At 43.7% G+C, this 24,565-nt stretch overlaps 1 protein-coding gene across 3 annotated transcripts in view; it reads right to left on the reverse strand.

Annotated features, from left to right (window-relative positions):
• bcl11aa (BCL11 transcription factor A a) overlaps positions 1-24,565 on the reverse strand; it is a 166,878-nt gene that overhangs the window by 33,751 nt on the left and 108,562 nt on the right. For 2 of the 3 annotated variants that reach the window (XM_070889610.1, XM_070889612.1), the window contains exon 3: positions 14,016-18,542. In XM_070889610.1, coding sequence (XP_070745711.1) covers positions 16,522-18,542 — 2,021 coding nt within the window. In that variant the 3' untranslated portion in view covers positions 14,016-16,521. Of the gene's footprint in view, positions 1-14,015; positions 18,543-24,565 lie in introns of those variants that run through there. The other variant, XM_070889611.1, reaches the window with a different exon arrangement.

Genomic DNA, 24,565 nt, shown 5'->3' on the forward strand with positions numbered 1-24,565 from the left:
ACGTAAAAACCGGCCATCTTCCTAAATGCACCGGCAAATCATAATTATAGAAATACATTTTGGATGAATTCTGGATGTCCTGCTTATGTCATTCATGCTTTCCTCACATTCACTTCTCAAGCAGAAGCGAGTGTAAGGAGCAGCGAAGGTTAATGCAAGATTGAATAGGTTGATTGATATGCTGACAGAAATGCAGACAGAGATTGTTCAAAAAGGTACACGGAAAGAAGAGAGAAAGAAGATTGTCCATAAACATAAGGATCCAGCAGAATAAGGCAGTTGTCTGCCCACTCCCATGGAAAGATGGGCGGCAGCAACAATTTGGCATTGCATTTAAAATAATGTTGAACCTCTTTAATATGACAACTTTAAATTTGTTTTATGAAGCAATGGTCATAGACTGCTTCATTAATTTTAAACTAGGGATACATTAACACTCATTTCAGCAAAAAAAAAGCTCTCAGATAGGAGTTATGAAAGGATTTTTTCCTGATTATCAAGGCTTCCAAAACTATATGATAGACTGTCCTTGTCTATTGGTCTTGGTGATTGAAGCACCTGTAACAGAGTGCTACCCGAGCTTGGAAATGTCCATGCCTGCACTGGAAAACATAGATTTAATCTCAGACCCAATGGTGTTTTGTGTAGATGGACTACTGGATTACGAGCATAGACAGAATAATGTTTTCCATCTTTTTTCAGGAGCAGACTGATTGGTATATATCTGCAAACAAGATGAGCCAGATCATTAATGTTCCAACAGCTTCTTTACTAAATACAGGTGAAGACAAGTCACAGATATTTGGGACTTAAAACTCCCAAGTAAGAGTAGCTCTTAGCCAAAAGCAACAGGATGAAGTCAAAGAGCGCCTTCAGAAGGCTAAGATCTGAAACTCAAAAGGTCAAGGCCCAACACAAAGGCTAGCTTGGGACTGACGGAATGAAAGCAATACCAATCAATAAACTCTATAAAGATCTAGCCATATGATCCATTAATGACTCTTGCAAATGTCCTGTTTGTGAAGTAAATCCTTTGAATTAAGACAAGTGGTCAACACCAGGGCACCCACAATGCAGAGAAGGTGGTATGACACAGGACATGGCCGTATAAGATTATGGGGCTAGAAATTCCGTTGCACACCGTTTGGGGCGATAACATTTGAAAAGTGAGAAAAGTATCGCCAGGCTATAATCCTTTTTACATCCCGAGAACTTCAGCTTTAGCGCTCCAAGAGGGAAGGGAAGCACTAACTCAAGGGCTAGCATTTCTCTTGGAGCTCGAAAGCATGCGAGAGGAGTGGGAGCGGTAGAGCTCTGAAGAATGTTCAGTGCAGTGCTGCCGGCATCAGAGGCTCCTTCCCCGCTTAAAGGGAGGGGCCAATGCTGGGTTGTAACATTCTTATTGTTTCTGTGGGGCCACGGGACCTGCGCAACTTCCATTACAGCCCCAATTACTCTCAGAGAGTGGAGGGCTGAGGAATCATGCAGCAATGAGCTGTCAAAAACCATTCAGCTGGCACCAGACTGGTGCGAAGAATAAAGTTTGCCCTACCAGACCACCAGTGCCTTTAAATATCGCTCCCCAACTGTTGCCATTGTTGACGCCCGGTGATGCAACAGGGGGCGGGAGCGAATATCACCTCTGGGCCAGTAATTGTGTGCTGCGCTCCTGATGATGTCACAATCTACTGGGCACCAGAGAGTGAGGCGGTAAGTGCTAGTGCCAGCGGAAAACCACCAGGGAAGTTCGCGGGCGTCGGTGAATTTGCCGCCCCCGGTCAGTAATCCCTTAGCGTCCCGCTACTGCCCCCCGCAGACGCTAACGGGAGACGCAAAGCAGCCGAATATCTCCCCCATGGTCTCCAGGGAGTCCACTGCCAATAGTGGGGTAGAAATTGCGGCAGATGACTCCGACCAGCAAAAAAATCTATGAATTTACCTGGTGATCCGGGAGGTTTGTCGATTCACGCTCCTGGGCCTCTTCGGGTACCCACGGGTAGAGGCCCACGTATCCCAGGGACACATGCGGTTCGCGAGTGCCCCCTGGGATCACGTGGGCTTTACCCAACCAATAAAAAGGGAATCTCCATTCACACTTGAGGTTTCTGTACAGTACAACGGAAACCCCATAAGTATGAATGGGAATCACCTAAAAAATACACAAACACACGAAATCATTCTTTGTTAAACATTACATATTTAAAATTAATTAAAATGCCATTGAATTAAATATTTTAAACAAAAATTAAATTTTTTAAAAGTTTGTTTTAACGGGCTAAAAATAAACTTACCTTATTGCACAGGGTTTTCAATGTATAAGTGAGTGATGACATTTTAATTTTCTATTTTTTAAAGCAGGCTTTTACCAGATGTGATTTCAGGGGCATTCACTGGGCAGAAATTGGGCAAATAACCCACGGAAACCCTTTTCTTTTGGATTTGTATGATCTGTCAAGAGGATTCTTGACAGCTCGCAAGTTCCGGGTTTCACTGCATGCACAGTGCATGCCTAAATCCAGAACTTGTAGGGCCCTTACGGTCACGTGTGCACCTCGTACTCACCCACAGGGGCCGCAAATTCAGCCCCAATATATTTTTCAATGATGATGAGGTCCCATTAAGGAATTCAGTGAAAATCCTGAATGCTACAGACATACCCAAAGTTCATTACTGTCCCCACAGTAGAGAGTGACTTTCTACCTTGACCAAAACGCAATTCAAGTTCACCTTGTCTGGAAGGTTATTCCTGATGTTCAACATGCATATTTGTCAAGGAACCCATTGTGAACAGACAGGTTTAGATTGGAACAAAGCAGATACCTCCTATCTCTAAAGGAGAGAAACCCTCCATTTCATCAAAGGATAACAAAACTGGATTTCATTCTGTCCCGATACAAATTATGCGCAGACTTCAGGGAACCAACAACAAAAAGGCATTATCAAACCCTCGCTATAACAGAATCTAAATTGCGGACACCCAAGATAGAAAACAGAGGACATAGAAGTGAACGATTCAGCAGGGTAGATTTTCAACTTACCGCACAGATGTTGCGGATCGGCTGCCCATTATCGAAACCGTCTGATTGGACTGAAAATTTCTATTGCAGTAAATGAGCGGACTTACCTTCTCCACCTTGATATTGGTACTGGGGTCAATGGTCTCCTCTTGTAAGTCGCTTCTCAATGTTATTTTGTCAAAGTCTGCTGTTATCTCTAGACTGAGAAGACTGGAAACTTGATCAAGAGGTAGAAGAGCTGAGATAAACAATTTGATGGCCTCTCTACTGTACAGAGGCTCCATGTGTTTAGAATACAGTAACTCGATGGTGTATACACAAGAAAAATCTCGAGCATCAGGGTAATCTTTTTTGAAGTTATGTGTCTTTAGCAAATCAGCAAATTTTCAGCTGTTTCAGCAGAAAAACCATACATGTGTCTGACCCACAATAAATAGAATTCTGCAGTAAGCTAGAACTAGGGTCTTGGAGCTAAGGCAACTTTTGCAGAGATGGTCAAAAGTCGACTTGAATGCTGGTCAACTAGTTTTGACAAGTTAAAGGAGCCCAACTCTCATGCATCAATTTCTACTGAGCTATGCATATTATTAAATCAAAGTCACCGAGATTGGACTCATCTAAGAAAGATAAGAAATGGCACAAGAAGGGAATTCACCTTTAGAGCAACAATTTACCTGCTGACTGACTTATCCTAGTACTTTAGTATTGGAATATTAAATCCACAAGCCGGTATCAAAACAACTGAAGATAGTTTGGTAAAATGATAAAATGTATGTATCAAATTAAGCAGAAAGGTGGAGTATTCTTAAATTTTCTTCTCTGGCAAGTGAAGCATTGCATCATCCAGCACTTAAACACCTCATACAGCACAATTTGTCAGAAGTCATTCACTTTTGAGAAAAAAGATCTGATTGTTTCTGAAAAATAAATACAGTTCAGTTCACAGTATTGTTTTGGTTCTTATTTCTAAGAAAGTGCACTCAGGACAAACAGCTATCTAAATGGATTAGGCAATAAAGTACCCAAGGACTTAAAGGTAATAAAAGTTAATTGCAATGCATACCTTTTCTATCTAGGACCGGATATTATACATCATACCGTCCCCTGGAGGTCATATCTCCATTATTAAGCTTGAGAAGGAGGGGCATAGAATGTGCCATGGTATTCAAAGTTAATGATGTTGGGTGGCAAGTGTCATATTTTTGAATCACTAATATTGTTTATCTTTAACTTTCTAAATAAACGTTTTACCAAAGATAAAGTGAGCAGTTCCTTAATACAAGGCAATCTCTTCATTTTGAAATGGGAGCCAAAAGAGTAAGATGTGAAGCTAGAATTGAATGTATAACTCTGATATTCAAGTAAGCTTACAGAGCTAACCCATCTGCTGTCATTTATAATTCTATGATTTAGACCTCGATCCAATCTGAATTGTAACTTAGAGAACCCATTATTTCCTATCTAGAACATGAGGATTGAGAGTTTTGACATTTAAAAAAATCTGAGGGGAGCTGATACAGAACTGAAATATTTATCTCAATGAGATCCTTGTAAATAATCCACTTTCTGTTCTGGTATAATAAATTCAGTATCTCTGTATATGGAACAAGAAAAAAAAATCCCAAGAACCACACGCCTTCCAATAGAACCTGCACAATTTGCACTCCCTGGCCCCAATTTATTTGAATAATCAACTTTCACCACAAATAGAACATGTTCACTGTATTGAGTCCACACAATATTTCTATGGCTTTATGATTACCTGGTGATTTTCTATATGATACCGCATACACATATCATATAAGCTGAGGATGTCTTTTAAAATTCCTGAAATTGCTAACCTTATTCATCATTCGCTCAACTGCCAATCTATTAATGTAATATGTGAGTCTATTAGAAAACCTCACAGAACCTCCTCTTTCTCACCCCCCCACCCCCCACCCTGCAAACCACCAAATATTGCAGTGGATAAATGCAGAATGCAGTACTCGGGCATTCAGGCCGAGAAGGTCCCAGGTCCAACCCTCGTTCTGTGCTGCCCTAGCTGATCTCAGTTGGGACACTAGGTCTTGGCACACCAGGCTAGGGAGGAGGCGAGAAATTCACCCATGATTTCTACCCTTGATCGCTATCCAGCGACCCTGACTGTAATGGTGGCGAGAGCGGTGCTTGGATGAGGACAGGATCAGGCTTAGCTGTGATGATCTCCACAGTCAAATAGCCTACCAGCACTCACTGTCTAGGCTCACACATGAAGAATGGCCACATAGATGATGTACTGCAGGGCTGCCGGCGCTCATGGATCCGCATCCCAACATGAGTCACTGCCTTCAGGAGATGAGGGGAAAGGAGAGAAAAATTGAAAGAAAAAAAAAAGGAGGTTAAAAAGAGCTTTGCACTACTTATAGGTAAATGTGAATTGAGTTTAAAAAAATCAACACATACTAAAAACAGCGAAGAAAGACATGATAGAACTGCAAGGAAACAGAAACACCAATTGTGCTTGGAAATCATCAAAATTTTGGACTAAACTGGCAGTGACAAAAATTAACAGTAATGGAAATCACAAATGTTTTTATAATTTCAACCTTCTTCCCACCCCCATTCTTTTACACTTTTAACGTATAAAGTACCCAGGATAGGCCAGCAGCACTCGTCACCAAACCCAATTTGCTTCGGAACAAATGAGACTGTATTGTGCCACTAAGCCCACAACTTATATGTCATTTAAACTCTTTAAAAAATGTAACTTTGTTAAGTCTCAAATCATATCAGCAAAACAGCACCATATTCAAGCTTAAATAAACCTTAAACAAATATGCAAAAAACAAATCATATACAAGTATCATGCTACAATATATTTGTGATGAAAGATCCACTCTTTGTAAGAGCATATGCATAATAGAAGCTCTATTTACAATTTGTAGCCATGCCATTCTCCAGTGCAGTATTAATGCTTTGAGAATATTTACGTAAAGTAAAAGAAGCACAGTATTGTATATCAAACAGCATTTTGAAAAGCTATTTAGAAAATGTTGTTGAGTAAAGGAAGGTTTGTAGTCCGTCAAAGTTCTCCAATTTTATCTAGGTTAAATAAACAGCAGAATCACATGTTGAGTGTATAGATAGATTGAAAATGATTTTTTTTCCAAGTCTAGGTTGTAGTATAATTCACAAAATTTAGTTCACACGTATTTTTTAAACAATGCAGATGGATTTCCTCTGTGCACTACATCTATTGAACTTACAAACCCCATTTATAGAGACTTGTTTCTGATTTTGCTGCAGAGTACACAGATAGAACCTTCCTTAAATGTCTGCATAGGTCACAAATCAAAGAAGAAAAATAAGTTTAAAAATACTAAAATATGGAACATAATTTGACATGGTCTTAAAATTAGATAAATATTTTTTAAATATGTTGTTTTGAAATGACCTATAGATTTGTGTGCTGCTAGCTGATGAATTCAACATCATTTTACCTGGTTACAACAACTTATTTTTTTTGCTCCAAGGGATTATTCACATGTTGATGAGGTAAGTTGAACTGATCAGATTGCAGGTGGTGCAAATGGCAGAGACTCCATTATAAGGTAGTGTGGGATGTAGAAGATGGATTCCCAATCTTGACTGTGTAGCCAGGAGTGGCACCCAGTTGAATCCTATGAGTTGTGCCAAAGGAAAAAAAGAATACACAGATGACAACTCATCGCAGGCCCTCACACCTCTAAGAGGCCAGCTAAAGAATAGCTTCAACGTAGGCCTAAGAGGTCAGCCATCTGCCTGCCTGGAAGGGAATGGCGCATAGTCTTGGAAGACATAAAGAAGGGACGCAAGCCAAAAGATTACAATAAATTAGATAATTCAGATAAACAAATTGGTCAATTAACATGTCAAAATGGATTATTTAACCAGATCTGATAAAATAGATGATAATGATTTTGATTTGGTCCCTTTAATAGAGGAGTAGGATGGACACAGCTTATTTCCTTCATTGGTAAAGGAAAAAAGAATCATAATCAGTCTATCTAAAAATGAGTGTGTTTTTTTACCACTAATGCGCAACATTAGTGCAGTAAAAGGTTCCTGTGTCACATTCACTGCAGCACCAAGTTTACTGCGTATTGCCAAGATGCAGTGAAATATAATTAAGTGAAGGTCAAATAGTTACCACGATAAAGATATATTTCTAGTTGAAGTTAAAAACAGATCATTTCCATTTTTTTATTTATGCAATATCCAAATAAAGGCTTCATTAATTACTAATGAAAAGTGATTTCGAACAAATGTTCTTAAAGGAAAATTTCAGGCTTCAAACAGCTTTTATTTAATACACAGTGCACTCTCCAGTACCTACTTCCCAGCAGTAAGTTTATTTTCATCATTTTATTTACATAGCAAAAACAAGTTTCAATCTGAAGATTGTCCATTTACTGCACAGCAGTCATTAACTGCTTTGAAGAGATTCTCAGAGTTTTGCCACCAGGAAGCTGAAATATTTGTCCTTACTAATTTTAGTAAAAAAGGAGACAGGAGTGAAAAGTGTTATTTTACTTTTTTTGATAAAATTAGGGAAAACAGGAATTTCAACCCCTAGATAATGAAGTAATTCACAGCAGCTGTCTGAAATACAAGAAACTAAAAACACTAACAAATGGAAAGCTTTATATGGAACATAGGAGCACGAGTAGGCCATTCAGCCCCTGTTCAGTCATTCAATTAGATTATGGCTGATCTGTATCTTAACAACATTTACCCGTCTTGGTTCCATAACTAACCGTGCCTAATGAAAATCTATCAATCTCAGTTTTAACATTTTCAATTGACCTAACTTCAATGGCTTTTTGGGGGGAAGAGAGTTCCAGATTTTCACTACCCTTTGTGCGAAGTAATGCTTCCTGACATCACCCCTGAATGGCTCAGCTTTAATTTTAAGGTTATGCAACCTTATTCTGGAGTCCCCCACCAGAGGAAGTAGTTTCTCTCCAGCTACCCTATGAACTCCTTTAATCATCCTAAACACATCAATTAGATCACCCCTTAATCTTCTATACTCAAAGGAATACAAGGCTAGTCTATGCAACCTGTCCTTATAATTTAACCCTTTTAGCCCCAGTCTCATTCTGGTGAACCCACGCTGCACGCCCTCCAAGGCCAATGTATTCTGCCCAGAACTGAACAAAGTGCTCCAGGTGGGGTCTAACCAGAGCTTTATATAACTGTAACCTAACTTCCAGCCTTTTGTATTCCGGCCTCCTTGAGATAAAGGCTAACATTCCATTCGTATTTTAAAATATTTTTTGTACTGCCCACTAGTTTTTAGTGATTTCTGTAATGGACCCCTAAAATTCTGCTCCTCCACTGGTTCCTAGCTTTTTACCATTTAGAAAATGCACTGATTTATCTTTATGTCCAAAATAAAAACAGAAAATGCCGGAAATACTCAGCAGGTCAGGCAGCATCTGTGGTGGAAAGAGCAGGTCACCGACCTGTAACGTTAACTCTGTTTCTCTCGCCACAGATGTTGCCTGACCTGCTGAGTATTTCCAGTATTTTCTGTTTTTATTTCAGATTCCCAACATCTGCAGTATTTTGCTTTTGTTTCTCTCTCACACAAAGTTGATGACCTCACACATTCCCACATTGAACTCAATCGGTCACAATTTTGTCCACTCACTTAATCTATCAAATGGCGCTTTGCAACTTTCTGCTCCCACGTACACGACTTACTTTCAACCTCTTTTTTACTGAGATAAAATGGACTTAACATCTTAAGTTAATAGCCTTCTGAAGAAGCCAAGCAAGCCACTCGAGGGCAACTAGGGATAGACAATAAATACCAGCATTGCCAGCGATATTCACATCCAGAGAATAATTTTTTTTGAACATAATTAGTTTGAAGTGCAGTAACTGTTGTTATTTGTACAGAAAAATTAGCCATTTCCCACAAAAAGCAATGAAATGGAATGATGAGTTAATCTGTTTTTGATGGTACTGGTTGAGGGAGGAATGTTAGTCAGGACATAAAGAACATTTCCTGCTCTTCAAATTTGTCATAACCATAGTGCCAATTAAAAATTAGTCTATTAAAAAAATTAAGTGAAGCTTGGAATTTATATTTTGTAAAGCAAATAATTTCTGAAGCATAAAATATGTAGGTTTACATCATTGTTGTGTCTATGGGCCCTCATCCCCCCACAAAAAAAAACACTTTTCCTATTTTTTTCTATCTCTCCCGATCTTTCTTTTTCTCTGTCTTGCACATTAGTTATGAATCCCTATTATATTTCTGGTGAAATCCATACTTCTTTATGAACATTTGTCAAATGAATAGATTTTTAATGTAGTATAGAAATTTAAATTATGTATGGATACTTTAAAAAATATTCTAATACGGACAAAATGCAAGACATATCTATCCAAACTGGTTCCCCCAATACTGACTGTAGAATCTGTCCCAAAAATAACATAAATCAAGCCCAAGATGCCCAACACATAACCCAAATGATCACACTACCGGATACCAATAGCTTTGCATATGCTTGCAATTTTCAAAGGCTGACAGTTATATAAAGGCAGCATTTGATTTGTTAAACTGCTCCAGTTGAAAAGAAGTAACTCGATAGCAGCTTAAACAGAGTAAGTGTAGCCTTGCCCTTTAAAGCAAGGTGCTGCGACATCTGCAGCTTCTATATTTTGGAATATGGATGTTTAAGTCCATTGAGTCTCAATCGTGCAGAGCATTGCAGGTGTGATCCCCCGCTCTCTCCCCTCTGTTTAAGAAGGAAAAAAATGTCTGTTCCTTTATAAATGTACAGATGCATTTAAATGTGATATTGCAGTTGTATCAATTCAATAATATGTAACAAAGAAAGTATATATACCCCAAATTTATGAGAACATGGGGTCATACTTGTATATAGTTTTACAATGGTACCTAATATGTTCTGCTTGTCATATAAATCTGCTCATGAAATTCTCAAACGCACAAAGGCCTCACAGGTTCACGATTTTATAATGCAATTAATGTGGAACGGTTTTGGGAAAGTCACTGTTTCCTTTTGCCACTTTGCTTGCAGTATTTAGGCTACATGGTGCATGCACCAATGATTTGTTTGAAATATGGTTGTTGGTGTATGAAGAGATGCCAACAGAAACATGCCCACAGGCATAGTAAGGTTTAAAGCTGCAGTGTCCTCCATTTGGCGGGAATAAATCTGGAGAAAGTGCAACGGCGATGCTAAATCAAAAAATAAATCAAAAGCATTGATTTGACAAATTAAACCATTTTTATATACTAAAGGGAAAAAACAGTGGATGTTGGAAATTTGAAATGTACACAGAAAATAATGGAAATGCATAGCAAGTCAGTCAGCATTTGAAAGGCAACAATGCTTCAAGTAATTTCTGGGTTCTGCTATGTCTTTCCAACATTTGCTCTTTTTATTACCTACACATTTTTAATAAAGTTTACATTTTTAATGAAAATATTATAATTGTTCTGTTGTTGGTCAAGTACTGAATTCCTACTGCTTAAAACACACGGGGAGCTTAAAACATACAGGGAGAGTCAGCAAATGGGGGTTTTCTGGACAAGGGTAAGTGGGGAGTAACTTAATTCATGTTATTTAATAAAAATTTCCAAAAATGTCTTTATATTTTCAGTCAGGCATGATTTCTGAATATAAACAGATCCAACATTTTTGACAATGATTTTAAACACAAGTAAGAAAATGATTACAAAAAAAATTAAATTTCTATTTTATAAATTATTATGGGTTGAGTCTAAATAGTCATCCCTTATTTCAGAGATTTCCACATTTTTACAAGAGCAGAGAGTGATTACCTACTCACTCCCCTTCTCAAAAAGTGGAACATGTACAAAAAAAGGAAGTGTGCACGGGCATTATTCTCCCTCCTTTTTGTACTCTTGAAAAGGACAGAAATGAATGATACCTAAGTTATTGTACAACATGAAAAGGTTAATCTATTACCTGGTCTGCATGTCTAAACTTTGCACACATCAGATACTGAAAGGGTTTAGTTAATACAACAAAAACATAATTAACACTAAAGAAAAAATATATAAGCTAAAGGCTACTGTTGGCAATATTACCAGAAAAACATTATACATGTTTATATGACATACCAATATTTATTATTTTAACCCAATGATCAATGTCCCAGTCATGATAGCAGAGGAATGTTATACAAACATCTTAATTAGACGCTTGCTAATATTGCCAAAAGTAATTTCTAGCATGGATTTATTTAGTTCATTCTATGCTAGGAAAAAACTTAGCTTTCATTTTGAGCTGCAACTCAACATAATATTTTTACATATATAAAAGTATCAAATTGACAGGCTCTCCTTCCTGGTGGGTCATTTGGTAAAGACACTGGTGGTGAAACTAGTCTTCGCCAGTAGCGCAAAACATTGAAGTCAATGGAAAGATCGGGCGTGGTGTAAAGCAGACTGCCAATTCGCTACGAGCCCGTTTTGTGCTGCTGGCAAAGACCAATTTCTCCCCCATTATATAGCTGAGCCAGATAGACTGGAAGATCCCAGGATCGATTCCCAGTCTGTGCCAGGTTAGCTGGTCTCAACCAGAGTAGCAGCAAGAATACTAGAATTGGCCTCAGTGCTTTGGCTAGAGAGGGGAAAGCCAGCCAGGATCCCCGCTCTTGATTCTCATTCTGTTGGAAATGTCTGACTGGCCATTGAATGAGGAAAGGATCAGGCTTGCTGTATTGCCTTCAATGGTCAAATAGCTCGTGGACATTCACCACCTGGGCACAAATATGGCCAGTTGAGTGAAGTACTTGGGGGAACTAGTGGATCTGTTCTCCAGCAGTAAGCCTTCAGGAGATGAGAGAAAATGGCTGAAAAGTAAGATATTAGATATTTTTATTTTATAATATTGACTAAATAAAAGCGTGTGTGTAGACATTCCTTCCCTCTTATTACACCCTTGTATGAAAATCTGGAAATTATTAGTAATCCCTAGTTTCTTTCTGGTAATAGTAGCTATCCCAGGTCAATGGCTTTCTTGATACTATTTTATTTATTTGTTGCTGATTTTGCCTCATTCCTGTATGTTCGTTCTGGTATTAACTACTTACACATGTTGTGATCACTAAAATGAAAGAAATATCTGGCTTAAATAAAATTTCAATTAGTTGGCCACTTTGAAATTATTTCAACTTTTTATTTTGTTTCAGGCTTAACAAATTTATGGGACTAAGTTCATTGGTGAACTCAGATCAATCCTGGTGCTAAGCAGTTAATATCAGTGGCTCCATGGAATAAATGGTGAACATTATTTAAAATGGACTGTGACTGGGGAGTCAACAGGAGGGGGATTAAGAGAAATCATCTGAATTGAAATGTTACCCCACTTTTACTTCCATTAAGACTATCCTAAATTATCTTTTATTTCTTAATAATGTAACGTATTTGAGGTAGGCCACTACATATTGGAATCGAGGTCAACGATGATCCACCAGTTCAACATCAGTCTCATGGTTGAGTTGTTCCCATTTGAAATAGACTACATGACATTCAAGATGCACAACTGGGGTATATCTCACAGTAGCACAGCCTTCCCTAATGTCTACAATCTCAGTGGCACAGTGCTCCCCTCCCTTCTCCAATCTTACAGTGGTACAGCCCTCTCCTCCCTCTATAATTCTAAAATGCTCATTGATAGCCATAACATAAAATTTCTCAAAACAAATCAATTACAAACATTTCAAATCAGGCTCCCTGATGCTCAGTAAGAAAATGGACTGCCCAATGAGATATTGAGCCACGCAGATTAGGTTCAATCCACCTTCTACACCAGGTCAGTTGATGCAGGTCATGGAGACAGAGAATGAATATAGTCAGCCTCAGCACCCAGAGAAGGGTAAAAACAAATCCAGGGCTCTCGTTGCTGCTGGAAAGTACATGTGTGTAGATGTCATATTAGGGTAGGATTTGGAGTCACACCTTAATCGCAAGTTACAGAATATATTTTAACACCAAGCGGGGACACCATTGCAATTCACTTGTGACTTGTGATTAGATTTTCCCACACCTGTGTAAGGTACAGCAAATAACACCAATCCTTTTCAAGTACTTGCTATTTATCTATCTCATCATATCTTAACTCATCAGGGCCTCAACTCCCAAAACAATGTCTTGTAAGCAGAAGGTGCATCATTGGCTGAGCAAGTAGAGCAACTACACTCAACAGTTTGCTGATTCACCTCATTACAACAGGGGCTACACTCCAAAAGTACTTAATTGGCTGTAAAGTGCTTTGAGAAGTCTGGTGGTCGTGAAAGGCACTATATAAATACAAGTCTTTCTTTCTTTCTCATGGTCAGGTCCAGATATTTAGGGTTTAGTGATCAATTGATTTGTTGCAATTTAACTAAACAGCTGCTACATTTTCAACTACTGCCTGACCTAGAATGAATTCTAAATGTAGAGACGGAGTGCACAAATATGAAGATTTATCATGTACTCATGGGGGGTGGGAAGAGAAGTAGGCATCAATTAATTGTTCTATCTAGACATTTTGTTAGTGATGAAGAATTTATTGTATGCTTCATTCATTTTCAATAAAATATGATTTTTTTGGACACCCAATGTTTCAATGATCTACACAATCTAGCCATATGACCAGTAACCCCTCACCTATGCAGGATACAAATCTACACATGGCACACTGTGAATTTGCTGGTTATCTGACATGTTAACCCCTTACAGAAGGCAGGTCATTTTCTCCAGCATGCTACCAAAACTTATATAGGTCAGAGAAAGGGGTCACTGCAGAGATAAACCTCAGCTGGAGCAAAAGCTACGTACTTTGAGTATGCCATAAAAAAAACAAATAACTAAATAAATTTAAAAACTAAAAAAAAAAAATGAGGAAAGCAATAAATAAGCACACACAAGGTTCACCAATTAGCTTTAAAATTTTTATTAATTTTTTTTTCATAAAGGGACAAAATGGGCATGTGAACAGGATAATGCAGACAACTGCCAAAACACAGACAGTGGTTTCCAATAGACTCCTGAACTTAACACAGACCAGAAACAAATACAATAAAAGCCAGGTTGTAATGACCTTTGGTCATCTAAACAAAAAAAAATTTAAAAATAAAAATGAAAAAAAGATCAATTTAGTGCATCCGTTTTGAACAGCGCACATAAGCAATAATAAATAGTGAATCCCATAGTAAAAGATAAATTTCAAGTTACAACAACAGCTTTTATTACAGGAATAGAAAAGGCCGATAACAAAATATTCTGCATTGCCATTTACAAAAAAGTATTGACTCAAGCGGCTTTAATATGCTTTGCATATGAAATTTTCCCAATCTAAATATAAAGCACCATTTAGTTTTTGGCAATGAAAAAACTGCAAACATTTAATTTACTGCATATGAAGTTAGATGCTGGAATGTAGTAGGTGAGAGGTTAGGAGACAGAAGCACACTACAGAACAAACATTAGCTTGCAGTACTGTATACAGTATGGCAGCAGGAAGGGGAAGATATGTACAACCATCCACTTTGACCATTGGCGCGACGTTCTAAAGTTTCCCCCAAGCGGCCGTTACACGACCTCTTATCTGTACAATGTCACGGGCGTGTTCTTTTTTTGTTTGTTTGTTTTTTTTGTTGAAACATACAAATAATTCGCACTATATTATCCTGCCAAATTAAAAAAATATACTGTGGCAGCCTGTGTTTTTTTCCACTACCAAAAAAAGGTACGTTGATACCTTTAAAGAACAAGCAACAGTTAAAAATACAAGCTTCAATATAAATACTATAGTGCCTACACTAGGTGAACATTTATTTCAAATAACCATTCTAGAAATACAGAAAAGTAGAGACCATAAATGTGTTTAGCATAGGAATCAACATGTGTGCATTTTCCTATAGTTAAGTACTATATATATAATCTTAAACCTTTCCCCAATGTGAGTTTTATACAACCTGAAGAGCTGTGTATCCAAGGCAGAGTATCCACTAACTGTATAACATGAGTCTTGACAACCACCAAGACACTGGAACCCTAAAATATAGTTCTCCCTAACTTAATGAAGTGTTTTTTTAAAAAAAAAATCTTACCATTTATACTTAAAAAATCTGTACAAAAATTCTTGCACTGTAGTAGCGAGATTATTTATTCTAATCGACTGCAGTCCCGTTATCGTCCACTGAAGAGACGTGCTGTTAAATCACGTTGCTTTACATTTTATATTCTTTTTAAGTTTAGCCAGGTGCACTATTCTAGTCAATGACTGGCAAATTGACACTAAACAATCAGTTCATTTTTCTTTCCTTAGTATTTTAGTAAGTTTTTTTTCCCTTAATTATATGTTTGTAAACTGGGAAAATTGTACAGTGCACTTAATTGTCCTATCTGAGCTGTCTTTTATCCTTTTGTCTTTTTGCTCAGCCTCTGTACCCCTGATTAAAGAAAGGGCATAGAAGTCACAAGCGGAGTCAAGTGCGATTTAAATACAAGCTGGGGGTGGGTGGGCTGGTACGAGTACTAATGTATCATCTTTTATGTTTATACAACTGCCGTGTGGCGTATGAACCAAGCATGACTTTAGGGATCACAGATGGATGCTGTGACATTAATGGAATTGTCAAGACTTTTTTTCCTCCTTTGTTCCTCCTGTTTTGTTACTTCCATTTTGTTTAAATATTGAGAATTGGTTAACTCACTGGTAGCCAAAACTTTCAGATGCATGATGTGGAACCATCACTTGGGTCAACACAAACCCAAGGCTACTCCTCCAGTACCTAACTGAAGAACAGAAAGAAAACCAATACAGTTTAAATAGATCCAAGGCACTCAGATTATTATTTTTCCTTTAACCAAATAATAGTATTCACCCAATCACCTTCATTATTTTTTTTTTGCTTCTCCAAAAGTCAAGGCCAGCAATTGTTCTTATGATCTAATTTAATATATTAACCCATTGAGGACAGATTTTTCTTTTGGAAAGAAAAGACGGCTTTAACAGTGCGAATTTCAGCCTGTCCAAAGAGGGTTAAACAAAGGAATAAATTGGGGGAGGGGGTTCCCCCATTTTTGTTTTCCCTCTTGATGTTACAACCTAAACTGTACATGATATGTGTTACAGGACACTATGCAGCATGGTAGTCTTCTTTCAAAAACCAAAAAAAGGACAGAGAAGGGTAGTTACTCAACACTAACTGAGGACAGAATTAAATTGCCGAACATACCATACATGCTGTCTAAAAGAAAAAAAAAACAATAACATACACAACACGTAAATTATTGCACAAGAGAAAGGCTCGAGTTTGCGTAAATGCAATAGTATTGCCCCGATACAAATCATGCATTCATCAGTGACATTAAACCAGTCGTGCTGGCATCAAGCACATGTTCCTTACGTCCTCAGCTTCCACTTCGTTTTGATCACAAGAGAATAGAAAAAAGCTATAGGGAACTTGAGCATCAATACACCTATTCAGTTTTTATATCATTATTTAACAAGCGCTCACTGTGCCATTTTTTCATGTGTTTCTCGAGGGTACTATACACGCTAAAAGGCATCTGACAAATTTCACATTTGTAAACGTCTTTCCCCACCTGACCGTGCGTTTTCATGTGTCGCGTGAGCTTGCTACTCTGGGCACAGGCGTAGTTGCACAGGTCACATTTGTATGGTCTCTCGCCCGTGTGGCTTCTCCGGTGGACTGTGAGATTGCTGCAGTTCTTGAAGATTTTGCCGCAAAATTCGCACGTGTCACTTCGCCTGCCCTCTTTGGAGCTGGGCCGCCCAGGACCGGGTCCAGTGATGTGGGGCGTGCTCCCACCACTTCCTGTGCCACTCCGACCTGAGATCCCACCGTCCAATTCTCCTGGAGGAGTGGAAAAGCGTAAACTTCCATTTTCTGAAGAGTGCTCAGATGAAGTAGCAAAAGGCGATTGTCTGGAGTCTCCAAAGCTGAGGAATGGGTCTTTCATCTGTCGTGAGGCAGCATAACCAGCAAGCCACTGTGAGTAAACGTTGTCTGTGGGAGCCAAAGGTGCTGATGGCAGGTCAAAGTCTTTCTCAAGTTTAATGCGTTTGGAAAAAGGGCTGAGGGAAGTCGGGCTTCCCAATATAGGCTTCTTGGATAAGCCCACAGAGGCCGATTCACCTGGAGAGGAGCCTCTACCATTGACTGTACCATCATCTGTGCGATCAGATTCACCTGCAACCGAGTCTTCATCATAAGTGTCTCTGTGAACTTCGGTTTCAGACGAGTGTTGAGTCCGCTTGTGTTTTTCAACAAGGACTTGGTGGAAGGCCTCACCATAGTGCTGCATTGTATTCATGGCAATGCTATGCATCACTTCAGGCAGAGACCGCTTCTCCTCCACAGGCCTCGAGCTGTTCTCATGGTGACGCCCACCCTCTAGACTGACACCAAAGGCAAAATCAGGCCTATTTTCATTTTCAGGATCGTCCTCCTCTTCCTCCTCCTCCTCCTCCTCCTCCTCTTCCTCTTCCTCCTCCTCTTCCTCTTCATCCCCGTTTTCTGGAATCATATTGGCATCAGTTTCACTCTTGTACTTGGCTACGACAGACTTGAGGGCACTGCTGGCACTGCCAACAAGATCACTAGTACCAGGTTCAGGAGAGCTTGCGGTGGAAAGACCATCGTCAGACTTGACTGTCATGGGTGAGGACTTGTGCAAATGTGTTTTCATGTGCCTCTTTAATTTGCTGGCTTGAGTGCAGGCGTGATCACAAAGGTGGCACTTGTATGGTTTCTCACCGGTGTGGCTTCGGCGGTGCACTATCAAATTGCTCTGAAACTTAAATGTTTTCCCACAGAATTCACAGGACTTGGACTTGAGCAGAGTCTGGGCAGGAGGTGCGGCGGGCTGCAGGGGTGGGAGTGGCGGTGTGCTGAGAAATGGGGATTTGTTGCTTGATTGGAATGGTTGCAATAGCCGCTGCATAGGACTAGGCCGGTTTGGTGACAATGGAGGAGTGGAGGTGTTGCCAGCCAATTCTCTAAGCCTCCGAGAGAAATCCATGGATGGTGGCTCTATAGGTATGGAGTTAAGACGCAGTACCCTGTCAAAGGCACTGGTATGATGTGCTGCTGCCGCCATAGCCATCTCCTCGGCACTCAGCCGATCCATTCGATGCGGGTCTAGGTGATGCCGGGGTGGAGGGCTAAACAACGGAGGTGTAGGGGGAAAGCGACCTTCTCCAAGCCCTGGAGTTTCCCGGGAGACAGGCCCAGACATTCTCAGCAGGTTGAAAGGACTATTGTCTGCTACGTGAAGTCCATGAAGAGGGGGCTGAGAGGCACAGTCTGCCCCAAGTCCTGAAGGAATGGCAACCCGTGGGGTCAAGGGACTTCCATGCTCAGTCTCCAAATAAATTCGGAATCCATGGGTGTTCTGGGCATGTTGGAGGAGAAACCATGCACTGTTGAATGGCTGTTTGCAAGTTGTGCAAGTGTAACTGCTCGGCTCATCCTTTCCTGCAAGAGAAAACAAACAATGCCAGCATGAAGACGACTGAATACCAGGCTCAACTACTATTTTCAAACATTTATTTAAAAGAAAAAGTGTTAAAGAAACTGACTACCCAAATTTAATGGAAAATTAAAAAAGCACCGTGAGGCAACTGGAACAAAGTCAAAATGGTGAATTTATTTCTCACCATTCAAAATGACTGAACATTTCTTGTTTATCTGGTCAAACTGCTCACCTACTTAGGTCGTCTACATTGCAATGGTAATTCTTTATCCTTGCTAGGTAAATAAAGTCACTACAGAACAAAAATTCCCTTATTAATCCTTCATCAGTTTGCTATTCATCCTTTTTAGGGCTGTGCACAAATTTCAAAAATGTAAATCAAACACCAAGACAGAAATCTAATTTTTCCACTGACTCAGGATATGGAAACAAGAGTTAATAAGGCTTTTAACAGCACCAAACTAAACTCCTGAATGCAAGCTATGATCATAACCCCCTACACCATCTATGCAAACCTATCCTATCCTGCCCAATTTTGGAGTTGACAAACGATGGAACTCAGCTATTTTACTTTGTGTCTCCTCCTCTCCTGAAGGCAGTAGCACATACCGTACAGTTATTAGTCACCCTCCAGGACTTCATCCAGCTGGTAATTCCTCATATACAAGTCTAGGCAGTGAGTGCTGACTGGAACTCTGATCAACTTTCACCTCTCTTAACCCAGAGCTGCTGAGGCCTACTGCAACATCCCCATTGCTTCACACCTGAGATTAGACAACTCAGCATAGGTATTGAACCTGGAATCTGCTCATCTGTGTGGCTCAGTTGCAGAATATCATTACCAATGGAGCCATCAGGGAGCTGAGTATCTAATTCTTATTGAAATAATTAAACTATTGACAGGAACTGTAAGAGGATTACTTTACACAGAATGAGCATTTACCCATAAATCTGAAGAGGAAAAAACACAATTCAGTCAGTGTGACCCAGCTAATATGCAAGCACAGAGTGCTCTAATCAAAAGGAAGAAATAGCTACACAATAAATAGAATAGAGTATGACAGAAAATTACATCCCATGACAAAGGTCTTTACACTATGTGACACGAGCGATGAAAACTTAACGTATTTGAAATTTCTCTCCCTCCTTTTTTAATAGGAACATTAACCCATTTATTAGAGATTGGATTGAGGTCTTCAAAATAATGAAAGGATTGGATTCAGTCCCTATGGATTGGCTATTCAAGCTAGATAGGTTGTGCAGAACCAGGGAACACGAGTACAAGTTACGTCACCACAGAACTAGGTCAGACGCCAGGAGGTCCTTCCCTGTACAGAATCGGCGACCTCAAACAATTTGCCGGCATGTGCAGTGAGTGCGGCAGGTATTGAAAAGGCAGTGGCTCGAGTTCCCGAGTGAGGCCAACATAACCTCACATAGGGCCCCAAGTTTGCTGCAACACTTAGAACAGCGCAGCTGGAACAAAAAGCGCGCCTAAAACTTACCAAGGAATTCTGCCCGCTCCTCAGGAAGTCTTCAGCCGAGGCGTAGCGCACCAAATCCAGTGGGGGGCGGAGCCAGGTCTTGGCGCTGAACACAGTGCCGGGACCTCTGCACATGCGCGCTAGATTGTGCGCGCATGTGTAGGAGCTCCTCGCCCCCGAATCTCTGCAGGCTGTATGGGAGGAGCCCGAAGCACGCCGCCCCAAGCCCTGGCCGAATGGGCTCCTAGTGCGGGTGACCGACTATGCGGAGGAGAAGGAGATCCTGAGCTCAGACCTGGAGACGGCAATGTCCGTCATCGGAGACAGGAGATCCTGGGAACAGAAAGCCAAACAAGAAAGGGAGAAGGAGCTGGCAAAAGTGACCATCAAAAAGGAAGATGTCGAACTCATTATGAACGAGATGGAGATTTCTCAAAGTGCAGCAGAGCGTGGTCTCCGGGAGCATCTGGGAAATGTCATCAAAGCCTTGATTGCTCTCACTGACCGAGGCCATCGAGTGTTCCTTGGGACTGTCTCAGAGATGTTCAGGGAGACGGGGGTAGCAGGAAAGCAAAGAGAACATAAGAACATAAGAATTAGGAACAGGAGTAGGCCATCTAGCCCCTCAAGCCTGCTCCGCCACTCAACAAGATCATGGCTGATCTGGCCGTGGACTCAGCTCCACTTACCCGCCCACTCCACGTAACCCTTAATTCCCTTATTGGTTAAAAATCTATCTATCTGTGACTTGAATACATTCAATGAGCTAGCCTCAACTGCTTTCCTGGGCAGAGAATTCCACAGATTCACAACCCTCTGGGAGAAGAAATTCCTTCTCAACTCGGTTTTAAATTGACTCCCCCGTATTTTGAGGTTGTGCCCCCGAGTTCTAGTCTCCCCGACCAGTGGAAACAACCTCTCTGCCTCTATCTTGTCTATCCCTTTCATTATTTTAAATGTTTCTATAAGATCACCCCTCATCCTTCTGAACTCCAACGAGTAAAGACCCAGTCTACTCAATCTATCATCATAAGGTAACCCCCTCATCTCCGGAATCAGCCTAGTGAATCGTCTCTGTACCCCCTCCAAAGCCAGTATATCCTTCCTTAAGTAAGGTGACCAAAACTGCACGCAGTACTCTAGGTGCGGCCTCACCAATACCCTATACAGTTGCAGCAGGACCTCCCTGCTTTTGTACTCCATCCCTCTCGCAATGAAGGCCAACATTCCATTCGCCTTCCTGATTATCTGCTGCACCTGCAAACTAACTTTTTGGGATTCATGCACAAGGACCCCCAGGTCCCTCTGCACCGCAGCATGTTGTAATTTCTCCCCATTCAAATAATATTCCCTTTTACTGTTTTTTTCCCCCAAGAGATTGAGGGCAAGACGTGAGTAGGATGGGACCTGAGTAGAATGGGACCTGGGCAGGCTCGTCTGTTTAACGTTGCCCACTGTTTGGGGGCAGGATTGGGGCGGTCTCTGTGAAATGAAAGCTTTGCTTGTGCAAGAATTTCTCGTTGTGCCCCGGCGATGAACCCTGAAGGTGGGCACAGCCTTACAAACGGAAAAGATTGAAAGGACTCAGAACTTGAAACAATAAAATCCAAGCTCACTGAATCAAAAAAGAGGGATTCCCATGGTGTTGCCCAGCTGCGTTTTGTTACTGGGAACAAGATCCTCAGGATACTGAAGTCCAAAGGGCTGGAACCAGACCTTCCAGAGGATTTGTACCATTTGATCAACAATGTACTTTCACCTCCCTCCACCCCGACATCGTTCTCTTCTCCCGCCATCACCTCCTCCTCCCCCTCCCCCCGCCATCACCTCCTCCTCCCCCTCCCCCATCCCACCTCCTCCCACCTCCTCCCCTCCCCCCTCTCCTCCCGCCTCTCCTTCCTCTCCGCCCCGCCCTCCTTTCCCTCTCACCTCCCCTCTCCTCCTCCCCTCCCCCACACCTCCCTCTCTCCATCCTTCACCAACCCCCCTTACCCCCTCTCCTCCATTCCTCCCCCCTCCTCCCTCTCACCTTTCTCTCCCCCACATCTCCTCCTCTTCCCCCCCTTCCCCTCCCCCTCTCCTCCGCTCCCCCTCTTCCGCCTCTCCTTCCTCTCCCCCTCCCTCCTCTCTCCCTCCCTCCTCTCCACTCCACTCCTTTCCCCCTCTGCCTCTCCTCATCCTCCCACTTCCCCCCTCCTCACCCCTCCTTCCCCCCTCCCCGCCTCACCTCCTCCCCCTCTCTCTCCCCTCCTTCACCAAACCCCCTTCAGCCCTCCTCCTCCCTTCCGCCTCCCTCCCCCCACTCTCCACATCCTACTCTCCCATCTCCCACCCTCCCTCCTCTCCTCCCACCACCTCTCTCCCCCTCCCTCCCAACCTCCCCCCCCCCCCGTCCTCCCCTCTCCCACCCCCCTCTCTCGCTCTCCCACGCCCCGTCCTCCCCTCTCTCCCACCCCCCTCCCTCCCCTCTCTACCCCTCCCCACACCCCTCCATCCCCTCCCCCTCTCCCACCCCTCCACTATCTCCCACCCATCCCCCACAACACCTCTCCCCCACCCCCAACCCTCTATCCCCTCCCTCACCCCCAACCCTCTACCCCCTCCCTCACATCCCCCCCTCCCTCTCTCCCCTCCACTCCCACCCCACCCCCCCCCCTCTCCACCCACCCTCCCCCACACACACTCCCAACGTCCCCCTCTCTCCCACCGACCCCGGTCCCTCCCTCCCCTCTCCCACATCTCCCTCCCAACCTCCCCTCCACCCCCCTCCCTCCCACTCCCCTCTCTCCCAACCCGCCTCACTTCTTCCCCTCCCCACCCCTCCCCCCATCACATCCCTCTCTCCCATCCCCCCGCTACCTACCACCCCCCCATTCCTCCCTCCCCTCCCCCACCTCCCTCCCTCCCCTCTTACCCACCCCCCCTCCCCTCTCACGCTCCTTCCCCCCCTCCCCTCTCACCCACCCCCCACTCCCTCCCTCCCCTCTCACACCCCCCCCTCCCTTCCTCCCATACCCCCCTCCCTACCTCCCCTCTCACCCACCCCCCCTTCCTCCCATATCCCCCCTCCCTACCTCCCCTCTTACCCAACCCCCCCTCCCTTCCTCCCCTAACCCCCTCCCTCCCCTCTCACCCACCCCCCCCTCCATCACTCCCTCCCTCCCCTCTCACCCACCCCTCCCTCCCTCCCCTCTCACCCACCCCCCCCTCCCTCCCTCCCCTCTCACCCACCACCCCCCCCTCCCTCCCCTCTCACCCACCCCCCATCTCCCTCCCTCCCCTCTCACTCACCCCTCATCTCCCTCCCTCTCCTCTCACCCACCCCTCATCTCCCTCCCTCTCCTCTCACCCACCCATCTCCCTCCCTCCCTCCCCTCTCACCCACCCATCTCCCTCCCTCCCTCCCCTCTCACCCACCCCCCATCTCCCTCCCGCCCCTCTCACCCCCCCATCTCCCTCCCTCCCCTCTCACCCACCCCCCATCTCCCTCCCTCCCCTCTCACCCACCCCCCATCTCCCTCCCCTCTCACCCACCCCCCATCTCCCTCCCTCCCCTCTCACCCACCCCCCATCTCCCTCCCTCCCCTCTCACCCACCCCCCATCTCCCTCCCTCCCCTCTCACCCACCCCCCATCTCCCTCCCCTCTCACCCACCCCCCATCTCCCTCCCTCCCCTCTCACCCACCCCCCATCTCCCTCCCTCCCCTCTCACCCACCCCCCATCTCCCTCCCTCCCCTCTCACCCACCCCCCATCTCCCTCCCTCCCCTCTCACCCACCCCCCATCTCCCTCCCTCCCCTCTCACCCACCCCCCATCTCCCTCCCTCCCCTCTCACCCACCCCCCATCTCCCTCCCTCCCCTCTCACCCACCCCCCATCTCCCTCCCTCCCCTCTCACCCACCCCCCATCTCCCTCCCTCCCCTCTCACCCACCCCCCATCTCCCTCCCTCCCCTCTCACCCACCCCCCATCTCCCTCCCTCCCCTCTCACCCACCCCCCATCTCCCTCCCTCCCCTCTCACCCACCCCCCATCACACTCCCTCCCCTCTCACCCACCCCCCATCACACTCCCACCCCTCTCACCCACCCCCCATCTCCCTCCCTCCCCTCTCACCCACCCCCCATCTCCCTCCCTCCCCTCTCACCCACCCCCCAACTCCCTCCCTCCCCTCTCACCCACCCCCCATCTCCCTTCCTCCCCTCTCACCCACCCCCACCTCCCTCCCTCCCTCCCCTACCCCCACCTCCCTCCCTCCCTCCTCTGTCACCCACCCCCCTCCCTCCTCTCTCACCCACACCCCCCTCCACTCCCTCTCACCCTCCCTCCCCTCCCTCTCACCCACCCTCCCTCCCCTCTCACCCAACCCCCCCTCCCTCCCTCCCCTCTCACCCACCCCCCTCCCTCCCAACCCCCTCCCTCTCACCCACCCCCCCCTCCTTCCCACCCTCCCTCCCTCCTCACCCACCCTCCCTCCCTCCACTCTCACCCACCCCCCCCTCCCTCCCCTCTCACCCACCCCCCCCCTCCCTCCCCTCTCAC

This window comes from Pristiophorus japonicus, chromosome 9 (assembly GCF_044704955.1).
Source record: "Pristiophorus japonicus isolate sPriJap1 chromosome 9, sPriJap1.hap1, whole genome shotgun sequence".
NCBI lineage: Eukaryota > Metazoa > Chordata > Chondrichthyes > Pristiophoridae > Pristiophorus > Pristiophorus japonicus.